At 42.0% G+C, this 25,864-nt stretch overlaps 1 protein-coding gene across 1 annotated transcript in view; it reads right to left on the bottom strand.

Moving 5' to 3' along the window:
• Positions 1–25,864, bottom strand: part of TBCA (tubulin folding cofactor A) — a 358,316-nt gene that overhangs the window by 159,764 nt on the left and 172,688 nt on the right. Inside the window, exon 2 of the mRNA XM_086960748.1 lies at positions 6,565–6,670. Coding sequence (XP_086816874.1) covers positions 6,565–6,670 — 106 coding nt within the window. The remainder of the gene's footprint in view (positions 1–6,564; positions 6,671–25,864) is intronic.

The following is a 25,864-nucleotide window of genomic DNA, read 5'->3' as shown; positions in this document are numbered from 1 at the left end:
TTGCCACGAGTGGGAAATCAACCAGATCCAGCTGAATCGGATTTTCAAGGTGTGGGGCAAACCAGGCCTGGACCTGTTTGCGACTCAGAACAACAAAAAATGCAGTCATTATGCCAGCAGATTCCCTCAACAAGATTCGAGGGGGAACGCTCTTCACCTCAGATGGACAGGGATGTTCGCATATGCCTTCCCTCCTTTTCCCTTAATTCCCAGACTACTAAGGAAAATGAGAGCAGAACCTTGCCAGATAATACTGATAGCCCCGGCATGGCCGAGGCAGTTCTGGTATACGGAGCTTCTGCAGTTGTCGGTAGAACCGAGAATACAGCTCCCGATAACCAGAGATCTGATTTCCATGAACAGAGGCCAAGTACTTCATCCGCAACTGACCTCGCTAAGATTGTCTGCTTGGAACCTTTTGAGCACGAATTCCGGTCCCTAGATATCACCCCAGAATGTCGTGAAATACTGCAAAGTTCTGCGGCCCTGTCTACCAACAGGACATATGTAGCAAAATGGAAGCGATTCTGTAGTTGGTGCATGACTAAGGCACTGCATCCCTTAACGTCCTCGGCTGAGCAAATCCTTCCGTATTTACTACATTTAGCCAGATCAGGACTGGCTCACTCATCTATAAAAGTCCATCTAGCTGCAATTTCAAGGTATAGAAGATCACCAGGGTGCCCTTCCTTGTGGTCTAATAGGCTAATCAAGGAATTCTTGAAAGGGCTGTTCAGGAAGTTTCCTCCTGTCAAGCGTCCTCCACCTTCATGGCAGCTTAACACAGTATTGTCGCAGTTGATGAAAGCTCCCTTCGAACCCATACACAAATCAGAATTACAATTTTTGTCATGGAAGGTGGCTTTGCTGTTGGCGCTCACGTCTGCAAGAAGAGTGAGCGAGATACAAGCTTTTTCTATATTGGATCCCTTCATTCAATTCAAGCCGGATAAGGTGATGCTAAGAACCAACCCTAAATTTGTGCCTAAAATACCCTCTTATTTTCATCTAAATGAACCTGTCATTCTGCCGACATATTTTAAGAACCCATCCACGGCGGCTGAAAAAGCTTTGCATACTTTGGACATCGGCAGATGCCTAAAATTTTACATTGAAAAGACTAAAAGCTTTCGCAAATCAAACCAACTGTTCGTTGCTTACTCAGGGGTCAGAAAAGGGCTGGCCCTTTCACGTTCCTCCATATCCAGATGGATTGCTTCCGCTATTTGCTTCTGTCATGAGAAAGCAGGAAGACCTCTCGACAGGAAGGTCCGTGCCCATGATACACGGAAAATGGCGACGTCTTCTGCATTGCTGGCAGGAGTACCCCTTCCAGACATATGTAGAGCAGCAACCTGGTCGACTGCTCATACATTCACCAAGCATTACTGTCTGGACACGGAATGGAAAGCAGATGCAGCAGTGGGACAGGCAGTCCTGCGACATCTCTTTAAATAAGGTACATGTTTATGACTTGTATTCTGCAACTTTCTGTTTACTGTATAATATGCTTTTCTCTTTACGCAAATAATTATGATGTCACTGTTTAATTGATCATGCCTTGGTATTGTGGAAAGTTCTTTTGTAATAGAAGCAATTTATGGCACACAACCCCGAGATAGGAAAGGGGTCTAGCCTGGAAACGCTCTAACTACAGGAACTGCTATCTAATCTGATACAAGCATGTGAATCTATGAAAGATTGAATACTGGAGAAAGAACTAGTTACTTACCTGTACACTATGGTTCTCCAGTATTATCTTTCATAGATTCACATGCGCCCGCCCGCCTCCCCGTTTCCTCTAGGTAGACCGCCTTTTATCTCTGGTTTTCCTGTATAGCTCACTCTTGGGCGGTAGGAAATCTGAGGTATGGTGGCTCTGCTGGGAATGGTGTAGGCTGGGGCTGGTTGCTGATTGGCTGTAGTTTGGGCCACATAATGAGGAGGAGAGGTTACCCTCTGGTTTCTCTACTCTATGGTCTCAGGCAGTTTTTTCTTCTACTGCTATGATTATTATTTACCGGGAGACTCCCACCATGACGACGGGGAAGATACAAGCATGTGAATCTATGAAAGATAATACTGGAGAACCATAGTGTACAGGTAAGTAACTAGTTCTTTACAAATGGAAGTGATGACAGGCAGCACCACTTCAATTACAGGAAGTAACACTTTAAGAGGACATGGATCCAGAGATGAACCTGATTTTATGGTGGATATAAGATCCGCAACCTGAGAGCTGGAAATATCTTTGAACTGAGATAGAATAGGTCCAGTCCGAGGGATAGTCGATGAATTGAAGGGGGAGTTGGTGTTATTTGCAAAGGCAGAATAGATGTCATTAACTTTGCTGTAAAAGAATTTGGCTAAGGCGTCGCATAGCGACTGAGAGGGTGGGGGGATTAGATTTGGAGAGCAACCGGCTAACTGTTTGGTAGTTTCGTACAGTGCCTTGCTGGAGTTTTTTGCTAGTTCAATTTTGTCGCTAAAGAACTTTTTCTTAGCCTCGTAAATCATAGATTTATATCTGACCAGCGTTTCTTTATACTTAATTTTGGCCTCAGCGGAGTAATCTTTCCGCCAGTGCCTCTCTTTGTTCCTGCACTGCTGTTTCTGAATTCTTAGCGCCTCTGAATACCAAGGGGCAGACGGCACGGATCTGTTACAGGATCGTTGTTTCAGAGGGGCCAGAGAAATAGCTGCGGAACCCACCCACTCATTGAATTGTAGAGTGGCAGTGTTGGGATCAGCTGAGAAAGAGGGGGTGGAGTTGGACAGAAGAGTTTTCAAGCTGGCGGCGTCAATATCACTCCAAGCCGGAAAAGACTGCCGTGGAATGTTGGAGAATAGTTTGGGAGAGGCAGAATCGTGAATCGCCGGCGATGCCAGGATGACATGATGATCTGACCATGTGATGGGGAGGATTTGGTCAACATGTAGTTCCGGTAAATTAGTGAAGATGCCATCCAAAATATGGCCCCCCTCATGTGTGGGGGATTTGACCAACAGTGAGAGACCAAAGGTTGCTGTGTCCTTGTCCTCGGTTAGTCATCCTATGTGCTAACGAGCTCCCTGCATGCCTCACCACTCAATTTTCAAACACCAGCAGCTCTACAAGTCCAACATATTGGCTATGCTCGAACCATGTGCAGATAGGTGCAAGTCACTGTGACTGGAGGAAATGTTGCACAAATAGTAGACCTGATACTACCCAAGTGGAATATCTTGCTCTTCCTCTTATCCTAGTCTACCTTGCAGCCAGACCCTAGAATTGCCATGTGGTCCGATTAAAAAGTATGAATCTAAGGAAGATTTAAGGGAGCAATAGCAATCATGTTTTGGAGGGCTGTTGATGAGCCCCTGAAAATGACAAATGAACCTCACCACTTCCAAAGTAGCAGCATTTACTTTCTGTCAGAGTATGCGCTTAGACGGACAGTGTGCTGAATGTGAAGGATTCTAAAGCACTACGACCAAAGCCCTTAAACCTCATTTTAACAACCCCCAGTGCTAGATGTAAGAAATCCTAAAGCTTTTCCTACATCCAAGCTTTTGCTACATTGTGGCACTGTTTCTGCTCTGGATGCATGCAGATTTTAGAGGATATGGTGATACAGCTGCTTGATGCATAAATTGAAGGGTGATGAGATGTGTTTTGTTGCTAAACTGCTGTTCTTGGCACCCAGATGGGACATCTAGGCTTATCTTTGGCACTTGAACAGTTAAGTAATTGTAGCCAAATAACTTTGCCTCATTGTTCCATGAAGTGTACTATTAGTGTACTGTTAATGAATTGTCACATTTATCAAAAACTACCTTCATCTCTCTCTATGGAACCATTACACCACTAACAAACTAACAGCGCACCACACGCAGCATGTTTTAAACAAAAGTTTTATTTACAAATAAACACAAATAAAATATTTTATGGAAGAGTAAGGGACACACCCAGAACACGCTATTTCACGTGATTAAGCCCATATCAATTTCAATTCAATAAAGCTTTATTCGATTTTTGCAAGAATATCATAAAAGCACAAGATGTCATACAGCATTATAATCAAAACGGCTTTAAAATCATCATAAAAAATACCATCCAAGATAGAATATAATAAAAGCCCTACTGTAACTTCCTTCAAGCTTGATCAAAGGAGATAAAATATTATAAGAAATTCATATTAAAAAAAATTCTGCATTTAATTAACAAAAAATAATTTTAAATGAGGAAAAGTACCTTGTAAAATGTTCATTCTCCAAAGATTTCAGTACTAAAAACTGAGGACGGCATTGTCTGAGGCCAAGTGAACGTAAAATTGGTAAAATCAACCCCCTTCTTTGTACAGAAGGAAATTTACAAATTAAAAGAACATGCATTGTTGTTTGCCAAGACATCATCACATGGGCACTTACTCATGGTTCTAGACGAATGGTTCATGGTAGGAAAACTAATTACCCTGTGGAAGATCCCCAATTTAAAGTGGGTCAATACCATCCTATCGTATCCACCTAGAATGTTTTTAAGATACGGCTCGATGCTATGAGTAGTTAACATCATTTGATTTGCCTGTACCGTTGACTTCAGTATTTCGGCAGAAAGTCGGTTTGCCCCAAGGAGCATCAAATAATTACGTTTTAGATGTTTTTCCCGTAACCGAGATTATGGTAGTAGGGTCATCATTATATTCAGGGTGCCCAAGGTCTTTCATAAAATCTTTGACATATTTTAACCATGGGATACTAGAGGCCTGCTGTAGCTTGCGGCTGACATTTAAGATGTACGTATTAAAAATGTTTTTGTAGTAGCCCATATCCTGTGCCACATAAGATGGGTTGTATTTTTATAAACTCGGATATGAGCGGCATCCCTAGCTCGGCGTGGCATATGTATTTCGATGTACTGCCTGGGACTGGCAACAAAAATTAAAAAAAGGCATTCTGAACTAACTGTAGGGGCTGAAGATCTGCATAGCCCCAGAAGCCTGCAACATACATAGCCGTGGAGACGCATTTTGCCTGGTAAATATGTAGCAATCCTACAGAGGGTCGTCTTCCAAGTTTTCTAGAGAAATTAGCTATTGCAGCGGTATCTTTCATAAATAGTAGTTTCCTAGCTTGGACAGCCTGGTCCATGTCCCCTTTAGGTCAAAAAGAATGCCTGGATAAGACATCCTTTTGGTGAATTCGACCTTATTATCATTAAATATGTCTCTATATTTTGTACGACCTGCCCCACATTTTATAATAAAAGTTTTAGAGGTGTTCACTGTACGGCCCAAGTTAAGCACGAGCGTAGAAAAACTTGTCACTACCCATAGGAGCCCCAGTTGCGTTCGGGACATCAATACAGCTATCAACTTCAAAGGTCTTTCGGGCATCCACCTACATGTAAGTGGAAGTCACAGATTCAGAAGGATACGTAGCCCAATAGTCCAACCCTGCTAAAAACCACTATGGGAGTCGTTTTCTCACACATGGAATAAGAAAAAAATGCATCCAAAAATACAAATGGTTCCGATTTTCATTTGATACTATAAATACCAATGTAGCATGTTTACTGTCGATTCCCAACATAATTAGATATTTCTGAAGGTTCATATGATGTGCATCTTTGGCACGGTCTTAACTCCTTCAATTTAGTGGCTTTGTCTATCACAAAAATAACGCATTCATATAATATAGCAAGAATGGGAAAACCAAAGGTAATATTGCTTTAATTATAGGTCTACTCTAAGAGTCTCTTCTTTGAATTAATAATTTCTGAATATATCCTCCTTGCAAGTGCGTTTTCTGTGCGCTTTAGCAAGAGAAACAAACACACTCCTACCGAAAGGCGCACATTCTAATTAAACAAGCAGAAAACAATACAGCCTGTCTAATAAGGATACATGGGACATTATTCTTAATCTCTCTTCCTAAAAAGAAAAAGAATAAGTATTCTCCAGGCCTACAGGTCTGGCTTTAATATGTTAAAACATGCAAACAATAGTATGCACGAATGCAATCTGTTGGTTAGTGGCTTTGCCAGTTCCAGGTATGTTGAGATTAAGCCCTATTGCTAGATGTACTGAGTAGCTGTCAGAATCCCTTTCAGTGGGCCACGGGGCAAGGTGGAAATACTGGACCCAAACATGATGGTTGAAGCATTTCACTCCTGATGTCCCGGGGCCCATCCTACTATGGGTCCTGAAGTATGACAGTTGTTATTACCTGTGGAGGACTGCAGATCTTCCCAAGCTCTACTTTTACGAACCTTGTCTCCCTCTCCTGGAATAGATGGACTGTGACAATGGAAGCAGGGGGACAGGAAGAGATTATAACCCTGATGCAAAAAGAAGGCCTCTGCCGAAAACAGAGAGGGATATTGATCTGCAAAAGCAGTGGCGGACTAAAAACTGACTAATGTTATTGTAGAACTCCCAAAAAACTCAAAAACTGCCCATTTACTCCCAAACGCTGAAAATAAATGAGGTTGGGCGACTAGCATGCAAACCTGTGGGGTATCTAAAGAACTGGATGAAAATGCTTGAGGCACTTCCACTGAACCCAGCTTTACATACATAGTACCTGTTTTTTTATGACGTACTCATCCCCGCCATCAGCTTTCAGTTTTTCAACTTTTTCTTCTTGTTGTTTTGCTTCTTTTTCATACATTGCCTTTTCTTTCACCAATCTGCCAATGATAAAAAAAAACATTGGAAATGGATGTAACATAACCTACATTCAGAGTGTATTTCGAAATAGTCAGGGTTATTTTTATATGTTCACATTTTAAATTTCGTTAGGAATGTTCTACGGTACTAAATTTTTTTATCCGAGTGTCTATTTTCAACCTAAAAATCGCATCAAGACTTTAAGCAACATTTTGTGCTTCTGTTTCAGGCCCACACTACTAGAAAGCCACCTCAAAGAGCAAAATAATACAAGCAGGGTCTATTTTGAAGTGACGTTGTAATGGGTGGGATTTAGAGACATTACTGATGAACATCTGGAGAATCCCATTGACCTAGGAGGGTCCTCTGACCAAGATAAACTGAAATACATCATAAGGCTATGCATGTGTACTCCACATACCGCCATTTTGAGACACATTCATTATTTTCAAAGGACTTCATCAGAAACCCCTTTTTAGTGTATCCAGTCATGGGAGCAAGGTTCACAAAATGATTGGACCCACTGCAAATATAAATTGGGAATAACTGCAGGTAAGAGAGGAGTGAAGACGGTTTAACCAATTGTTAAGTGTATACAATTGTATACATAATGAGATTAGGCAATGCCATTCATTTCATTGGCTAGTCTCTGCTCATGTACCCTGTGCTCTAAGACTGCCCTTCCTAGACCACCTCCGTTCCCATTCCGACAGAACCGTAAAATTTAATACATTAGACAACTGCCAGAATTTCCTCTTCACATCCTCTTATCTAAGCACATTGTCAATATTTACACAAGGAGTCACTGACAAGTTAGAAAAGATGTCTAATTGACTTAATTGTGATCTGAACGTTACTGATCTAGACTCAGGACAGTCTACTGTAGCTCGTGATGACGCCCTTTGAGGTATGCTGCACATGAAGAAAACGTGGTTAACTAGTACACTTTTATGGCTTATTAGACAATCTCAAATGAGGTACTAGCTGCACGTTTTCTAATAATGAATGTGTTGCAAGAACGTATTTAAAGCCTACACCCAAACAAATCTTATCTTGAGAGTCCTACCACAATCCTTCATACACAGCTGGTACAGTAAGTGCTGTACTAGGGATTTACAGTTTACAAGGCTCTTCATGGTCCCACCATCCTGCCAAAGGCAAACAGACTTCTGCCATTAAACTTTACTTTAGCCCTTCACATTAATTAGGTTGACTAGTTAGGAAAAAAAGGTTTTTCAAACACTTTAAAGTACAATTCTTAAACTAGGCATCAGTAGCTGGCCTTATTACACACACCCGTTCACCGATGTTTTAGGTTTCCCGTGTCAGTTATCCTTTATAAGGTTTAGGAGCAACAGATTTAAGGATTACCCGCTACACATTCAGATAAGAAGTTTGAATCTTTATTCACTGTCACTGAGACAAAGTCGTGCTTCCCAGCATTACCTTCTGCTGAGGAGCCATTTCTGTTACTGGTATACAATATATTAGTCGAACTGCTAATCACACTAACACAGGTCTGGCATATGATGACTTTAAATTATATCCCAAGCTGCTGCTTGTACATTACATTTAAAACCACATCAGAAAAAAATCCATTGATATTATTGCCACTCAGATCTTCTATAGCGATTTAAAAAGACTGAAAGATTAATACACATCTGTTGTAATGGTTAATTCCCCTCTTTTTTCTTCACATCAATGCTCTCTCTGTTCAGCCTGCATGACAGGAGATTAATGTATGATGTCATGGAATGTTGGTGTGTGGACTAGTGGAGAGCGTCAGTTGGAGGATGAGAGGCTGAGCAGAGGGAGACTGCTCCTGGTGGGGCTGCTGTACATCTTTACTTCTATCCTATTTACCATTCTACCTTCATCTTCTACAACTGTAACTGAAACTAATAAAGGAACTACTTGGAACTACCACTCGGCTTACCCTTGGACTATTTATCTACAACAACATCCTCGCTGTAAACATAAGTAGCCATTAATTGATATGCAGTACTTGCTATCGGAGTGGGGCAAGTAAAAGGCGCGTTACAGATACTGCATGAACGACCTCCCTCAACAATTCAAGCCTCTTCCTCACTTCTTGAGTTCCGCAAGAAGCTGAAGACCCGGCTCTGCATATCAGAGCCCTGGGACCACAAACCTACACACCTTCATCAAGCGCCTGGATACCCTCTTGGTGATAAGTGCGCTATACAAATCAACATAAACAGCAAAACTGAATAGCACATGCTGACGTGACTGTCAAACGATCAATGGTTGACTCTACCTGCCATGACTCCAACCAGTGAAAGTACCGCAACCCGCAAATAATCAAATCCCCCTCCCCCATTTACCGCTTTTCCCCTACTAATGGATATTTGAAATATGGAAATTCTAAAACGTTAACTGATAAGTACAGTTTTTCAGGAATATATTTTAATTGCCGTTCAAAACGGATTGATAAAACAAATAGTGAAACACAAGCACCATGTGTACAAAACTAAAATCTCCTCAATGGCACACATTTGTTCGAACTATTGTAAGAATCAGTTCCGGAGCGAGTTTATTAAAGGAAACTTACACATATAACAAAGGTTTCTGTGGTAAGTAAAGACTAGCTACAGGTAGTACCTATGTGAGGAATACTGAACTTGATAAGAGTTGAACGATTAAAAACCACAATTTTAAGAATTAAACGGATGCTGAATAACACAACTCACACAGCCAAATTAGAACAGTTTTTAAATAAACAGTACAAGAACAGCGCCAAACAGAGATATGACATTTCAGAGAATACCTTGGAGTTGAGATTTTCTCTTAAACTGCACTCTTCTGGATTAGAGAACTTTGCACCTGATGCCCGTGCTGCTCTGTCGCCCAGAGTTGGCAGCAGACACCCATCCTTCATGCTTCTATTTGTAGGAGACTGTTGTCAGCCATAATCCAATTTTTGCCTTTACCCAAGCCGGTAATGTAAATCGCGGCGTTCCTTATTTTTATCCCAACACTATAAGTGCAGCCATTTGCAATCCGGCTGCACGCTCATTAGCCACGAACCGTAGCGGTTCAGCTCATTTCTGTTCATTCCACTAATCTCCTGTCTTTACTCCATTTATTTGCCACTTTTACTGCAGCTCCTGCAAAACCTACAACACTGCCCCTTCTAAGATTAATTGATCATCAATTTAATCCTAATTTGGACCAAGTCAGGTGGTAAATGGACCACTTTCACTTGATTGTTAGTGAAATGTGTGCAAGCACATTGATAAATTCTGATTATTTATCAATTACCACCAAATGAACTAAATCTATTGAATAAATTCTTGCCTGATTGCTATAATAGAGTTTGAAAATATTGCTATTGATAATGATTCCTGCTAATAGTTTCTTCCGGCTGCAGTTGCTGGGTTGTCGGCAGACAACAAAGAATTCATTTTTCATAACATCAGCTGCGGATGGCCCTGCAATCCTTCATTAATCAGTTACATTATGGGGCCTCTCCTACATAATGTGTGTTGCTTTGCTCAGAAAGCCTAAAACACTTTGTCATATTTATGTCAATTACCGGTAATGTTAATACCCTTCCATCAAGGCATCTTGTAATAGTTAACATATGCTGCATTAAGTGTCTTAAGGCTCCTTGAGATGAGTTATCTTGCAGCGACGGGTGTGTTTCCTAATGCAGTCTTCGGAATGCAAATAACAAAACGACAGGCTAATGAAAAAAACGCCCCTTGATCTTAATTTCTTACTGCAGGGGCCAAGTCTCTTATTCGAAGGGTGGAGTTGAAACTATTTTAAATGAATCTGCTAGCGTGTTTTCCCAAAGTTAATGGAAAAGCAGTTCTCTGGAAAATGGAAAAAAGAATTAGACCCGACACACATTCAACTGCCTTAATACTGTAGTTTTGAGCCATGTAGCCAGTGCCAGTTCAAATGACAAAACCAAATTACTGTTGTCATTTTATTAAGGGTATCCGCTGGGTAAGAAGCCGGCTCAAATGTGCAAAAGTGCGGAGAAGCCATGCGCGGTATTTTTAACTTGCACCGGAGAAGGGAGGCAGCGGCGATGCTTCATTTTACTCCAGGCGGTGACTGCAGGTCCGGCCCAAGGTCACGCTCCAGTAAATGGCGCCAGGCATCACTGTAGAATTATAAACGGTCTGGAATACAGGCCAACGTCCACTGAATCCCATTTCAGAAGCAGCATATCCCCGTCCGAAACGGATTCCTTTATTAGAAGCAAGGAATTAATCATAATCTGCCTTTTCAGGCCCGCGCGCACAGGCAGGCAGGCAGGACCCGAGCAGCCACAGGATGGTGGAAGGCAGGCTTTTCGTGCACAGATTTCCTTATATAGCTACAATTTTTACAAAAACAGAAGCAGTGTGCCTACAACTGGGGCATAATTGTTTGCTTACACCTCAGAGCGTCAATATCTCCTGCTCCGGACCCGAGCACGATTGTATACACAATCCTGAGCTGTTTGTACTGATGTTTGGTAAATACAACTTTTGTGAGAATAGGTTACTCAGTGCAATATAATATGAAAAACATGTTGGAATGCCAGATTTCCCTTATCATGATTTACATTCATACAGCTGATCAATTACTTTTGTTTTTTTTTTATTAATTTTATTGAGAGTTCATAAAAACAAGATCAAAATTACAGAATAAGTTGGTAAAAAGCTTTAGTACAATACATGGCATATGTTTATACATAAATAATCAACGTTCAAGTATCCATGACACAAATATGAAGTGCAATAAATAATTGTCTAGTGCATAAGTGCTTAAAAGTGCAAATAGGCAGACCAGTGATTATGAAGGTATCTTTCACAGTTCAAAAACACTCCAGAACTTTTCATATTTTTTGAGCGCCCCTGATCTAAGCGCGTATTTTCTTTCCCTGCCCTGTGTTCGTGTTAATTTAGCCTTCTGAAAGGACGGTACTTGATTGGTTTTCCAGAGCTGTAATATGAGTGATTTAGCTATTAGAGAAGCTATGAAAAAAAAATTGTCATATTTGGTGTTAATCGCTGAGCAGCCTAGAACAGTGACTAGATCATCGAATATTATGGGAGTTTTAAGCTCAAAAGAGAGGTGTTTTTCAATTTCCCTCCATAGTGGTTGGATTTTAGGACATTCCCAGACTATGTGTTTCCAGGCCCCTTTTTCCTCATATCGGAAGCATTTATCGTCTACTATAGGAAAGATATTGTGGAGATAAGAGGGAGTTCTGTAAATCAACCATTTATTATAAAATTGCATGCGTTTAAAATTAGCGCCGCAGAAAATTGTTTTATTAAATTTATTTATTTTGTCACAAATTTGTTGATTAATTTCAATATCCTCCTTTTTTTCCCCTCTCGATAATCTTATTCGAGGATTCCTGCTTCTGTCCTCTTTTAATATTTTAATCCAAATGCTCATCTTTTTTTGAGTTCTGTTGTTCAGTGCTGTAGAGATATTTTCCTTCAAATAAAGATTTCCTATATCCAGCTCTACGAGTATTGGATTCAACTTAAAAAAGGACCATTTCAAAACGGAATGAGAATGGCTCACCTGGCTGGCAATTTGATCCCATGTCTTCCAACTGTTACCGGCCAGGAAGTCTTCTATTTCATCAAAACCATTTTCTTTCCAAAGATTTATTATTTTTATAGCCATACAACCCTCTTCGCCTGGTTAAAGTTGTTCAAATCAGTTGTGTTACTTATCCTAGGAATTGAATGGGATTTCAAAAACTGGGTTTTCTGTCTAAAAATCCATTGGAGGGACTTGTAGCGGATTTTCTTTGGATCTTTGGTAACTCTAATCGGATCAATTATCTTTACTTCTGACAGCATCTTCTTAATAAAAAAATTGTCTGCCTCGTTCGGGTCTAGAAAGAAAAAGCTAAAACTATGGTGTGCAAAAGACGCAGAATAGTATTCCCTTATGTTTGGGAGGGATAGCCCTCCTTGTGCAAATGAAAAATATAAAGTGCTAAGTGCGAGTCAGGAGACTTTTTAGCCCAAAGAAATGAAGATATTAGGGAATCTATCTTTTTAAAGAAGGAGACCTGAATAACGCAGGGTGCTGCATTAAACAAGAAATTAAAAAGAGGTAGGATCGACATGCGTATCAGTGCTGCTCGGCCCATTATGGACAGGGGTAATAGATTCCAGCGTCTAGAAGAGACTCAACCTTTTTTAGCAACGGTGAATAATTAAGTGAGAACAACTCGTCTAAGTTATCCGAAATAAATATTCCCAAATATCTCTTCGGCGAAGGGTTATAAATTTGCCTAAATTCTGGTATTAAAGTGTCTACAGTGCAGTTTAGTAAAATAATTTCAGTCTTGTTAACATTAATTTTATATCCCCCTAGTTTTTGAAAGTCGGAAAATATTTTTAAAATTTTCGCTTGACTTAGGGGGTTGGAATCTAAAAACAATGCAATATCATCGGCGTATAATTTTATATTAGTCATAGCAGCTACCGGGACTGTATCAGTTCGTATATTTCTAATCGCAATCGCTAGAGGTTCAATAAATAATGCGAATAATATTGGAGACAGGGGATTCCTTGACAGGTGCCTCTAGTTACCTTGCATGTACCGATGTTGGAATTATTGATGATAATCTGTGCCCTGGAGTTCAGATATAGTCGTTTTAAAAGAGAGATAAACACATTCGGGAAATTAAAACTGTGTAAAATAGAAAATAGGCAGTTCCAGGACACTAGATCAAAGGCTTTCTCAGCATCTATAAACCAGATTTGGGCCTTCACTTTATTAGTTTAAAAAAGTCTAGTGCCTTTATACAAACTTTGTATTTGTATGGAGCTGCCTACCTGCAATAAAACCGCACTGATCGTTGGCTACCAGACTTCCCACTATTTTATTCAATCGATTTGCTAAAAGCTTGGTAAACATTTTATAGTCTGTATTTAATAGACTTATAGGTCGGTACGAGTGTATGTTCTCACTATTCTTTCCCTTTTTTAAAATACTGACTACCACAGCTGAGCGGAAAGAATCCGGGGGGGGGGGTCCTCCTTGAAGTAAATCATTTACTAAAATTAAAAGTTCTTTACGAAGAGTTCCTTCAAATTTTAAAAAAATTCGATTGGAAGACCATCGTCACCGTTGGCCTTTCCAATAGGGAGGGAGCCAGTTGCTTCGTCTAACTCAGATTCTGAGAAGGACTCGATGAGACATTCCTTCTCTTCATCGTTTAATTTGGGGATTGTAAGTTGAGATAAAAACTCCCCTATTAAATCAGATGAGGCCTCTTCTGTTGATTGATAGATTCCCTCATAATGTTTCAGGAACCAATCACCAATTGAGGCTGTGGTCTTAGCTTGTATTTTAGTGATTGGGTCAGTTAGTTGATCAATTCTGTTGCAAGCCTGTTTTTCTTTAGTTTGCCAAGCCAGGAGCTTCCCTGTATACTCGCTATCTTCATACATACTCTGGGCGTAGAAATTAGAGTGGGTTTCGCCCAGGGCATAATAGAAATCCCTCATCCTACTCTTAGCCTCAGAGATTGTGTTGTTTTGGTCCTGTAGTGTACTTAGGTTGCCTCTATAAGATCTGTTTGTAATCTGTTCTTCTCCTCTTTTCTTGCTTTATATTTTGGTATATCTTTAGATGTGATGAACCCCCGTAAAGTGGCCTTAAATGCATCCCAAGTCGTGTTTAATGGGGCTGTACCTCTATTGCGTGAAAAGAACTCCTCAATAAATTCTTCGATTTCTGTGCACCATTGATCAATTACTTATGATCACAATACTAATATACAAATTAAAAAAAATAATATTATGCAATTTGCAAAATCATCAAAGAGCTAAGACTCAACAAGATAAATTCATTCTCTGAAATATAAGACCTCCACATGGTCTTTGACCCTCAGATTACTTCCATAACCTTTCAACTACCGTTCCTCTTATTTTAAAATGCACTAAAAAATCTGACAGGGATAATCTGCATTAGTTCACGTCTTGCCAACCATCCTTAATTTGTAAAAGAATACGTGCTGGGCCGAATCTTTTGCTTAGAAGTCTGCGGTTGGTGCTATAGAATATCGGGGTTGCCTAAACCCAAGACTGTGTAGTCTTGATTCTATGTCCGGAGGCAATGATTAGGCGTTTACCTTTCTTCATTTATTGCATCCAGCAGACATTAAAAGCTTAGAAAAAGTCAACAAAACTTCATCTCCCATGATGCTTCAGGAAATAGAACAAGGTCCAACAGCCAATCAGTGCAGTTCCACTCCTACACCGTCCCCCAAGTACCCTTTATCCTCCTCTTTCTTCGCTGCTCCAGCTGCATCAAGATAAGTGTTTATGCCTTTCAATTCTTGTCCCCTTGAGTGTTTTCGGACGTGATATCTGTGTATTCTGGTATGCTTTACATTCTTTAACGCCCAGTGTTTAATTAACTGTCTTTAATTTTCAGCACAGCTCTGGGAATGTCCTTCCTGGCCGCTTCTAATCCCCATGAGGCTCTAAGCGGTGCGGTCTTCAGAGGCATGGGGAGCTGCGAACTGAAAACCCGATGAGGGCAAAGGCACTCACACATCCAACGTATCAATCATCGTTGCTAAGGCTTGGTGAGGCGCGTACGGTCTCAAGCTCTGGTCGGTGGAAGGTGCTTGTTTAAGCGTGTGCTCGAGAAAATCCCTGTAATTATCAGAGACGCTGCCTGGCCCAAAACTCCCATCTTAACAGGTAAGACGCACTTACTTAAACAATAAAATAAGGGACACGCCCAGGCAGTTTAGTTTTCCTAAATAAAACAGAGGGAAGGAGTAGTCCCAAGCTGTGAGCCTTTTCCATTAACCCTTCGTGGAGTATACTACAACTTACAGTGAGTCCCCTGACTTGAGAACCCCTACGTCTTACGCTAGTAACTGATCTAATTCAAATATGGAAGAGTATGATGACTACTAGGAGAAGGAGATTACTTACCTCCCTATAAATGATCATTTCTGCCAGATGATGGACGTGTCCATCTTTAAGGCTGTGTCTCACGTGGTGTCTCCTCTGGTGAGCAAAATAGTGCAATTACAGGTCAAATGCCAATGACCCCTCGGGCAGAGGGAAGGCTTGTCAGGGCCTTTGGCCCAGTTATCTCCGGGGCAGCATTCCACAGTCTCCTCAGAGTCCAAACGCAAGTAAGAGGAGCAGTCCAGGGTAGATCGGGATACTTTTGACTCCCTGAAAAAGACTTCCATGAAATCTAAACTCTCTTCTACTCCAAGGGCCCCCTCTGACTCGCCTGACTTCCCAGGGAATCCAGCCACCTTGGCGGAGTCACCCCAGACATCAGAAGGTGAACCCACCAGACCTTGGCAGCTGACTGGATCCACTCCAGCAGATGCTGCAGTTGACCCCGGGGATACCCAAGATTAAACCCAGATGACCGGTTGCACCCTAGATCAGCTGAAACGGCTCTGGCCCTCATGGTGGCGTCCTATGTAGCGGCCCAGTTGTGAAAAACCCTCAATAAGGAGGGTAGGAGCAGCCTGTAGGCAGAGAGCCCCAGACCAGCTTTGGACGGGAAAGTGGCACTCACGCTGGCAGTAGACGTGTAGATGGCCACAATTTTTGGACCCGAAAAAAGGCATAGATCACTCCTGGCGATTGTGCCAGGATAAATTGCTGGACATAACAGGCCTGTTAGCCAAAATTGAGGACATGGGTCAGGACGCCAAGGCTTCTAGATCCTTGATATCCCCTGACATTTTGTCAAACTGGGCACAGAGGGCTATCAATTTCCTAGTTAATGAGAACTGCTCTATATACATGGAGAGGCATACGTCCTTACTAATAAAAATTGACCCGAAGTTAGGCGAACTCCCTACCACAGAGGCGAATCCCACTGTGGATTGGGATCTTTCGGCAATCCCTTCGTCAAAGAACTAGGAAAGTTTGCGAGTACTTTCAACTCATTAGATAAGGCCCAATCCTCCATCAGAAAGATATTTACACCTCGTGCTTTTTCCGAAGCCAGTAGTGGCAGGGGGCGCTCAACCGGCCGCCCTTACCACTAAGCCTCCTACAAAGGTAGGGAATCCTTCTGAGGACAGTGGCAGGACCAGCCCAATTTCGAAAACTTCTATCCAACAAGAGCATAATGTCTCTGTTCCCGTAGGCCTGGGAGACCCCAACGTCAGATGCTTGGGTGCCTCAGACTATCAGTGGATTCCAAATAGAATTCCACGATTCTCTATTTCAACCCTCCCGTCCCCAAACTCCAATGCTTCCCGGGAGATAATTTGTGTTGGTGGACAAGGAAATCTCCAGTCTGTTAGAGAAAGGGGCTTTCCTGCATTCCTCCTTTAATCTCCATGTTTTTCTCAGCAATCTATTCTTGGGGTATCGCCTGGTCATGAATCTACAGGAATTCAATGAGTGGGTGGTATACTTCCACTTTATAATGGAAGGGATGAATCACCTTAGGGATCTCTTACAGATTGAGGACTGGATGGTCAGGTGGACCTTCACGATCGGTACCTCACGATCCCCACTTTCCCGCCACATCAGGGTTTCCTCCAATTCTAGTGGTGGTCTCAGGTTTTTTAGTTTGCATCCCTCCCTTTCGGTCTTTCTTCCGCTCCTTGGTGCTTTACCAAGATGATGAAGCCTGTGGTGGAGCAAACACGCTCACTGAGGGAACTGATGATAGGCTACCTGGACAACATCTTGATCCTTAATCAGTGTCCACAGCACCTGCTTGCCCAGTTCCAGTGGCCAATGAACTTGCTACAATCTCTGTGCTTTGTGATCAATGAGCATATCCAATTTCTTGGTTTCATGGAGGATTCGGTCAGGGCTACTTTGAGCTCTTGGTAGGGTCGTTGGCAATAAAATGCTGGACCAAGGACAAGGCTCAGAGCTGTGTACTTCTCAAAATGAACAACGTGCTGGTGGTCCGCTAGGTCAATCCCCTCGGCAGGACATGGTCTCAAAAGTTGTCACATCTGGCTCAGAATCTTAGGGAATACTGCCTGACCAACTAGATTGCTTTGTCAGCAGAACATCTTCCAGGAGTTTCAAATCAGGTGGCGGATTAGCACTCCCGTCACTGGTACGATTAAAGTCTCTGGAAACTTCATCTGAGAGTGTTTCAAGGACTCCAGAGTCATTAGGGCCCATTCTCAATCGACCTCTTTGCCTCTCATCTGGACAATCAACTGAAGAGATATTGCAGTTGGCGTCCGGATCCCGGGGCTTTGGTAGCGGATGCATTCCTTTAGGACTGGAGCATGGGAAGAGGTTATGCGTTCCCTCCATTTGCGTTGATCATGAGGGTCTCTGCCCAACTGCAGCGCCAGAAGGCAGATCTGGGAGTCATCACCCAGATCTGGAGATTGCAAGTCTGGTTACCGGTTCTGATGGAACTTAAATGGGATTTTCCAATGCCTCTACCCCGGTTTCTGGATCTCCTTCAGAATCCCCAAGGGAATCCCGATCGCCTTCTGCTAACGAACTGCCTCGGTCTCATGGCATTGCGGGTAACATGCAATGTTTGGTGGTGCCAGGACTTTCAACAGAGGATGCTGTCTTACTTCCAAAGGCTTGAGCAGAGAGTACCAACAAGACATATTGGTCAGCCTGGTCCAGATGTGTGAATAGTTGTTATCAACAACAAATGGATCCCCCTGGGGGCAGGAGTTGTTCAAATCTTGGATTTTAGGGCGTTCTTAGCATCAGAGGGTTTAGCTTACAGATTGATCAATATGTTTCGCTCGCGATATTGGCAGGGCATACGCCCGTGGAAAGGCACCCAATAGGTGACCATCCCCTAGTGAGCAAACTTGTTAGAGGTATTTGGCTCTCTTGTCCCCCCCAAGGACGATACTCAGTATTGTGGGACATGAATATGGCCTTACAATTGTTTAAATCTTGGCCATCTAATAAGTACCTGTCTAGGAAGCAGATGTCGGCCAAACTGTCTCCTTGATTGTGCTCGGCGCTTGATCTCCTGCCGTAGAGTATCGGACATCAGAGAACTGGATTTGACAGGTATAGTATTTACTCCTAAAGGAGTTACTTATCGGACTTCTAAAAGAATGAAATCTAATTTAAGGGCAGTGTCTTACCCATCTTTTCCAGATGTTCCAAAACTTTGTGTGGTAAGAGCTCTTAAGGTTCATGAGGCTATGACATATGATATACGGCCACAAGGCGAAAGACAAGTTTTCATTGCTCTTACAAACCCGCACAGGGCAGTGTCTTCACCTACTATAGCCAGCTGGCTCCCGCTGTGTTATGCAGGAAGCAGGGTTTTTTCCACATCTGGGGCTCATTCAGTACGGGGGCAATAGCCTCTAAATCCTTTACGTTGAGAGCTTTTTTAGAAGACCTTTTGAACACGGCGGATCGGTCATCAGACTCCACTTTTATGAGGTTTTACTTTAAGCCAGTTCTAAATCTGGCTTCACTAGTGGTGGATAAGCTTTAAACTAGCCTTATCCTCACCTCCGGTCCTGACATAGAATGATACACGTCCTAACTATGGTAAAAGACAGTTTCAATTCTATTAAGTAAGCAGAGGCAAGGATTAGCCCACCCTAGTTTGGGAACTACCCCCTCCCAAACTGTCTATGTTAAGACTGAAAGTAACACATCTTTCTTTGAATGGTGTTAAAGAAATCTATGCTTTGTTCTCTGTAGAAGTATTGATGAGTTTAATCCAATAGAACAAATGATTTTGAAGTGATGTTCTTCTTTCGTGGGGTTAAAGTACTCTATATTTTTTCTACAGGACTGAACCAGGCAAGCGAGACTGAAAAAGACAATCCCCGGCTGTGTTTGCATGATGAAAGAGAGGATAGAGCGGACAAGGTGTAGAAGTGGATCTGCACTGATTGGCTGTTGGACCGTTGGATCTATTTCCTGAAGCATCCTGGGAAATCTAGTAATGTTGACTTTTTCTAAGCTTTTAATGGCTGCTGGACACAATAAATGAAGAAAGTTACAGCCTAACCCTCGCCTCCGAGTCCTTAATAGAATTGAAAAATTCCTTTACGATAGCTAGGAAATGTTTCATTCCTCACACACCTCTTTAATCTACCACCAGACGCTCTTCCTCACTTTTGATCTCACTCTTGCAGGTAGATTCTTTTTCATCCCTGCCTTTTCTGTTTATCAAAGTTTTATGCCCATCTATTGCTCCTCCTTTTCCTCTGTTGTGTTTTTTCACTCGCTTGCTCCAGATCAAAGTCAGTAGAAGAAAAAAGTGTGGGTCACCAAAAATGAGTGTCAGTGGGCTCCACCAGCAACCCCAGGCTCAAATTAAGTACTGGCTGACATGCAAGTCAGGCAGTGACTACAGTTCCAACTTGGTAACTGTCAAAGAGATGGACTCACAGAAGCCGACCAGATGTGAAGGGCTCACCAAAGTAGACAAAATGTGAAAGACTCAGCTATTCAGATAAGTGTAGAACTCTGTTAAGGTAGCACCCAAGCAGACAAGATAAACATATGCAGAGTGTGAAATTCTAAGGAATAACCAGAGCAGGCAAGATCAACTGTAGGAGAATGTCAAGTTCTGTGAAGCCCTCCGTCACCTAAGCAGACACTGGCTTTGGAAGTCGGTGAAGCACTAACTCACATGACTTTGAACTACGTGGGAGCCCTTCCAGTAACCTTCCTCAGCATTATGCTCTATATTCAGAATCTCTCAAATGCCTGGAAAGAATTGGGTCATCTTTTCTCACTTTACTAGAAAAATCTGTTAATAGTTCTGATCATATCCAAGATACTCTTTTTGGAATCCTAAAGGTTTTGGTGGTGGTAAAGGAAGAAGACTCCCAGAGCTGGGTTCTGCATTGATAAAAAAAAGTGAGGGGGAAAGGCAATCCCTCTAATTTGGTTTTAGATGTCCCTCGCCATGTTCTTCTGGCGAAGCCTATGGATGGTGGGCTACCAGTTGGTAAGCCAGAGTGTCTAGGGATGGATGCCTCCTCTCAGTACCCCCAGGTTATAACCATTTCTTTTTTAAAGATATTGGATTCCAAGCTGGCAAATCAAGTCAAGTCAAGAAATACTTTATTCGGTTCAATTTACAAAAACCATAAAAGTACAAGACACATAAAAGTGGTCCACGAATCACCAGGCAGCATGACAATAAGAAAATACAGCATGGAAAAAGGGGGAGAATACCCATTTAAAACATGCAGCACATGGTTTCAAGGATAAAAAACAACGCTATATACAACATTCTATATTTAAAAGATGCATCAATAAGAATTTACAAAGTAAAAAACTTGATTCAAGTTACAATGGACAATGTTAGTGGTAGATGTTCTAAGACCAATTGATCTTTTTGCCCAATCTCACCGCAATGGTTAAAAACTTAGCCACATTATAAATTTCCCATATTTCTGCTAACAATTGGAGGTACAATAAAGCTGGTTTGACCTGCCTAAACCCTTTCCCCTTTAACAAGGGTATGATGAATTTTTTCCTAATGTCTTTGAAGTGATCACAAAAAAACAAGAAGTGGACAGTATCCATAATTGAACAGCCGTCACAGTTACATAGATTCAAATCCAAATCCCTGGTCCAGCCGGGGCGGCCTGAGATTAATAGGTGGAATTTGTTCAATCGGAACTTGGTTAAAAGATACCTGTGGTTTGTGTTGTTAACAACCTTCAGGTAGAGTTCCAAATCGTGGTCAGGAGAGGCAATCAATTGGTAAGACCTGACAGAGGGCTTTAACAGCTCCCTGCCTTCTCTGTCCATTCCACTATGCAACAAAAAAGTGTTCTTTGTCCACTTCAGATCGGCTTTCACCAGGGCGGATGGTTTGTGGAACAGTTCGGGCCGTCCCAACTTTACACACATTTGTTCTACGTATTTCAGCCAGGGAATCTTGTTCCAGTGATCTTACATTAGGCAGTCATTCAAGATTTCATGGTTGACATCAAGCTCTGGATTGAGCCATACTGATATCCATTTTAAAAGGGGGACCATGGCGATTCGATCCTCCAAATAATCCACGCCGCATTCCTGGTGGCCGTGGATCTGGCAGGGAAAGAATTGATTTAAAAAAATTATCTTTATGACTTGGAGCGATTTAATTGGCCTAAAGCCCCACAGGTCTGCACCATACATAGCGATGGCAATACATTTAGCAGCATACACTTTTAAAACTGCCTCAATGGGCTTCACCCCCAATTTGCGTGAAAAACCCAGCACCGCGGAGATGGAGCGTGCCAAAACTTTCTTTTCTCCAGCATTTGGGGGTGCCATGTGGAACGGTCATCAAAAACAACCCCGAGATAAGGGAATCTGGAAACTCTTGTCAGCTTGTGGCCGTTACAGTGCAGCATCATCGCATTTTTTTTGGCCTTTACTTTGTGGCCTACCACCATAACGTGGGACTTACCAAAGTTAATACTTAAATCAAGGTTTGTCATAAAAACATAAAAAGAATTCAACAGGCTTTGTAGACCCACTGCAGTTCTGGCTATAAGAGCAGCGTCGTCCGCATATAATAGGGCGGGCAGTAGATATTTCCCTGCCCTGGGAATGTCCTTACACGCTGTGCCCAAAGTTCCGCCCAGATCATTTATATATAGTGTAAAGAGCAGGGGAGCAAGAATGCATCCCTGCCTTACACCATTGGTAATACTAATTTTCCCCGTACAGTTCCCTTTTCTATCGTAACGAACCGTGGCAGTAAGGTCCCTATGGAGGTCTGATAAAAAATACACAATATTTGGATCTACTCCAATACTGAGAAGCTGGCCCCACAACTTGGATCTGTTAACTCGGTCGAATGCCGAGGACAGATCCATGAAGGCAATGTACAGAAATCCTTGTTTCACTTGTGTGTATTTCCCTATGAGCAGTTGTAGGGTTTAAACTTTGATCAATGGTACTGCACCCCTTTCTGAAGCCATACTGTAGAGGGGAGAGGGTGTTAGTCTCCTCTAACCATTCAGTAAGTTTACATAGGACCACTCTCCCTAGGACCTTAACTGCGGAATCGATAAGGGATATGGGGCGGTAATTTCCAGGGTCACCCCTATCCCCTTTTTTGTAAATAGGGACAATCACTGATTGGGTCCATGATTCTGGAATACCTGCTTTGAAAATTCTATTAAAAACTCTAGCTAAAATTTTGGACCAACATAAAATGTCAACTTTAAAAAGGTCAGCGGGAACCCTATTGCTGGTCATTTTTCCAATGGCCACGGCCACGGCCACCTCTTCCTCGTCCACTTTTAAACTATAAGGAAGTTGGGAAAAGCTGGTTGTGCCCTCAGCCCCTAAAGTTTCCTGTTCATAAACAGATTTATAGTGCAAGTGCCATTTATCTGCTTGGATTCCACAATCCAGTTCATTATTACTTGAATCTGAGAAAAAGGGTTGGTTGACCACGGCCCAAAACTTGGCGCTGCTTTTCAAGACATCGATTGAGGTCAAATCAGCCCAGGCATCCTCTCTGATCTCGCGCTGCCTTTTTTCAATGGTAATCTTGTATTCTTTCCTGAGGCTAGCCACGAGCATTCTATCTACTGGTTTAGATTTAAGTGCTACTTTAAGTTTATGGTTAGCAGCAGAGCATTTCTTGTCAAACCAGCCTTCCTTCCCTTGTGTTTTACTTTTGCCCTGTCGCGTCAGGTTGGACAGAATGTCGGCACAAACCCTTTTATACGCCTCTATTACCTCGTTGTCCCCCGCCTGATCATCCATACAGAGCTTTAGACCCTCCTGGCTACTATTACAAAGATTACAAAAGAAATCCTCAGGAATTATTCTACACCACTTAATTCTACGTGCCTGGTCAGTCAATCGCATATCACATTTATCTACTAGATTCAAGATACATTCCTTGATAACAAGTACATTCTTAACTTTTAATACAACCAGATTGTGGTCACTAAAATGAGACCGTACAACTGAATAACTAATGATTTGGCTTCCACAGCTGCTACTCAAAAAGATGTAATCAATTATAGACCCACTACAATGACCTGTGAAGGTGGGGATATCCTCATCACACCTAGTTGGTAACATTAACCCGTTTTCAGCCAACAGGGATTCCAAAAAAATACCCTGTTCTGAGTGCTCAAAGTGAATATTCTCCTCTTCCGGTGGACCAAATAGAAAATTGGGGGGACATTTATCCTGGCAGCCATGGACATTAAAGTCTCCCATTAAGATGATAATGCATTCAGACTCTATGGACTCCTTGAAGTTGGCCAAGAAAGAGTTTAACCTCATCAGGTTGCCAACTGGCTGGTCTCTATCGAAGGAATTGTAGAAGTTCACCACCAATACGGTATGGGAACCCCTATGGGTAATTAGAACTGCAAGACAGTAGGGGCTACCAGTTGCTATTTCTTTATAAGTGCCCGGGATTTTGGCGGATATCAAAGTAACCAGACCGCCTCTGGCCCGCCCCCGCATTGAGCTGATTGCTGGGAGAAAAAAAGTGGTAAAGCCATCAACTGTAAGCATGTTTTGAGTGGCCCAAGTCTCCTGTATAGCTATTATGTCCATGGTGCCTATAAGATCCCTCCAGAAGGGGTCATCCATTTTACTCCTGAGGCCCGCGATGTTCCATGTGGCCAAGGTTATCTCCCGCCCTCACATTGCATTATCCATTTTCCCACAGAATGATGCCCCACCCTCAGCACCCTGAACTGTAGTTAGAGTTAGATCAGTATTTAACTCAGTATTTAACTCCTGCACGACCTGACTGCTTTGTGAGGCAATGGGAAGGGTGTAACCATTTCTTTTTTAAGGATATTGGATTCCAAGCTGGCAAATCTCCATTCAAGATGTTATGAAGTCCTATTAAAAAACAGCAGAATGAGGACAGTTCTGTTAAATAATTAATCCAGAAGTGATAAGTTCTGTGGAATACACCCCCGCTCTAGGATGGGCACCTTTCCTACTTTTAAGTTTAAAAAATCTGATAAAGCAAATATCGTAGATGCCCAGATAGTCCTCAGCTTGGAGACAAGAAAAAAAACTGCTTAATTCAAAAAAAGAAAAAACAAAGGGAGAAGTTAAAAGAAACGCCCAAGAAAACTCATTTTTTAGGAAAAAGTAGAAGTGTTTCCAGAGGAGAAGCAGGTTTCTACCATTAAATATGGAATTTAAAATTATTTGAACCTACTGAAGCTCATTCTTGTAAGTCAATTACCACTTACCCTCTAGAAATAGGAGCTGAGATCTTAGATCCTGATAATCAACATCCTGCTTTTAGACAATTGTCAATCACACCCAATCCCTCTGCAAAACCCTTCTACTGTGACTCGAAAAAGCATTACTAACGTTATCAAGGCCAGGGGAAATGGTGTACAATCTTACCCGTTGACTGTATGTTAGTAAGTCTTCCTTTTGCCCTGTTCACCCCCATTTTTGGCAGAATGCTCCTGGTGGTAACTGACTCTCTGTTGGCAGGCCCAGACCAGTGCTATGTTTAAAAACACACTAAATGTATAGTGTACACTATGTATTAGGGCACACTTGCAATTGGCCTGACAGGTCCTACAAGTCCCTAGTAGGTAATAGGGCAAGGGTGATTAATCTACCTACAAGCCCCTGGTAGATAATAGGGCATGGAGGTTTAGAAGCCCAGCAGATTGTATTCACTGTGCACTGCTGACACTCTGTCATTTTAAATGCAGCTTTGCCTAGCAGACTGGCTTTAAAAGTAAATCCTCACAATTAGCATGACCTACCCAATAAGTCCCTAGTAGATATTTGGGCAGGGGGATTGAAACTACCTACAAGACCCAAGTATATAATAGGGCATTGAAGTTTAGAGGCAAGCAGCCTTTTTTGCACTTGCATGCATGCACTGCGGAGTGCCTGAGGTAATTTTAAAAGCAGCCCTGCTCTGCAACACTGCTTTTAAAAGTAAATTCACTGCAAACTCGACTTTGGTGCCATGAGCACTTTAGAAGTGACAATCTACATTATCTTTACATATTTGGTACCCCCAGGTCTCCCCTATGTGTCCCATGGGTGGGGGATTGTGTAACTAAAAGCAAGGTTCTTATAAAAGATGTTTTATAAACCTTGTGAGGGAACTCTGCCCATTTTATTTTTTGCCCCATTGTAGATACTTAGCCCATAGGCTAACAATGCAATATTTTATACACGTATAATTATTGCTAGGAAAGGTATAGATATCATTCAAAGACTTAAAAGAATGGTATTGATCAATCCAACAGATTGCCCTTGTTGTGTCATCATAACTTCTAC

Source organism: Lissotriton vulgaris, chromosome 3_1 (assembly GCF_964263255.1).
Source record: "Lissotriton vulgaris chromosome 3_1, aLisVul1.2, whole genome shotgun sequence".
In the NCBI taxonomy this organism is placed as follows: domain Eukaryota; kingdom Metazoa; phylum Chordata; class Amphibia; order Caudata; family Salamandridae; genus Lissotriton; species Lissotriton vulgaris.
This window is presented reverse-complemented; position numbering and strand designations above follow the sequence as displayed.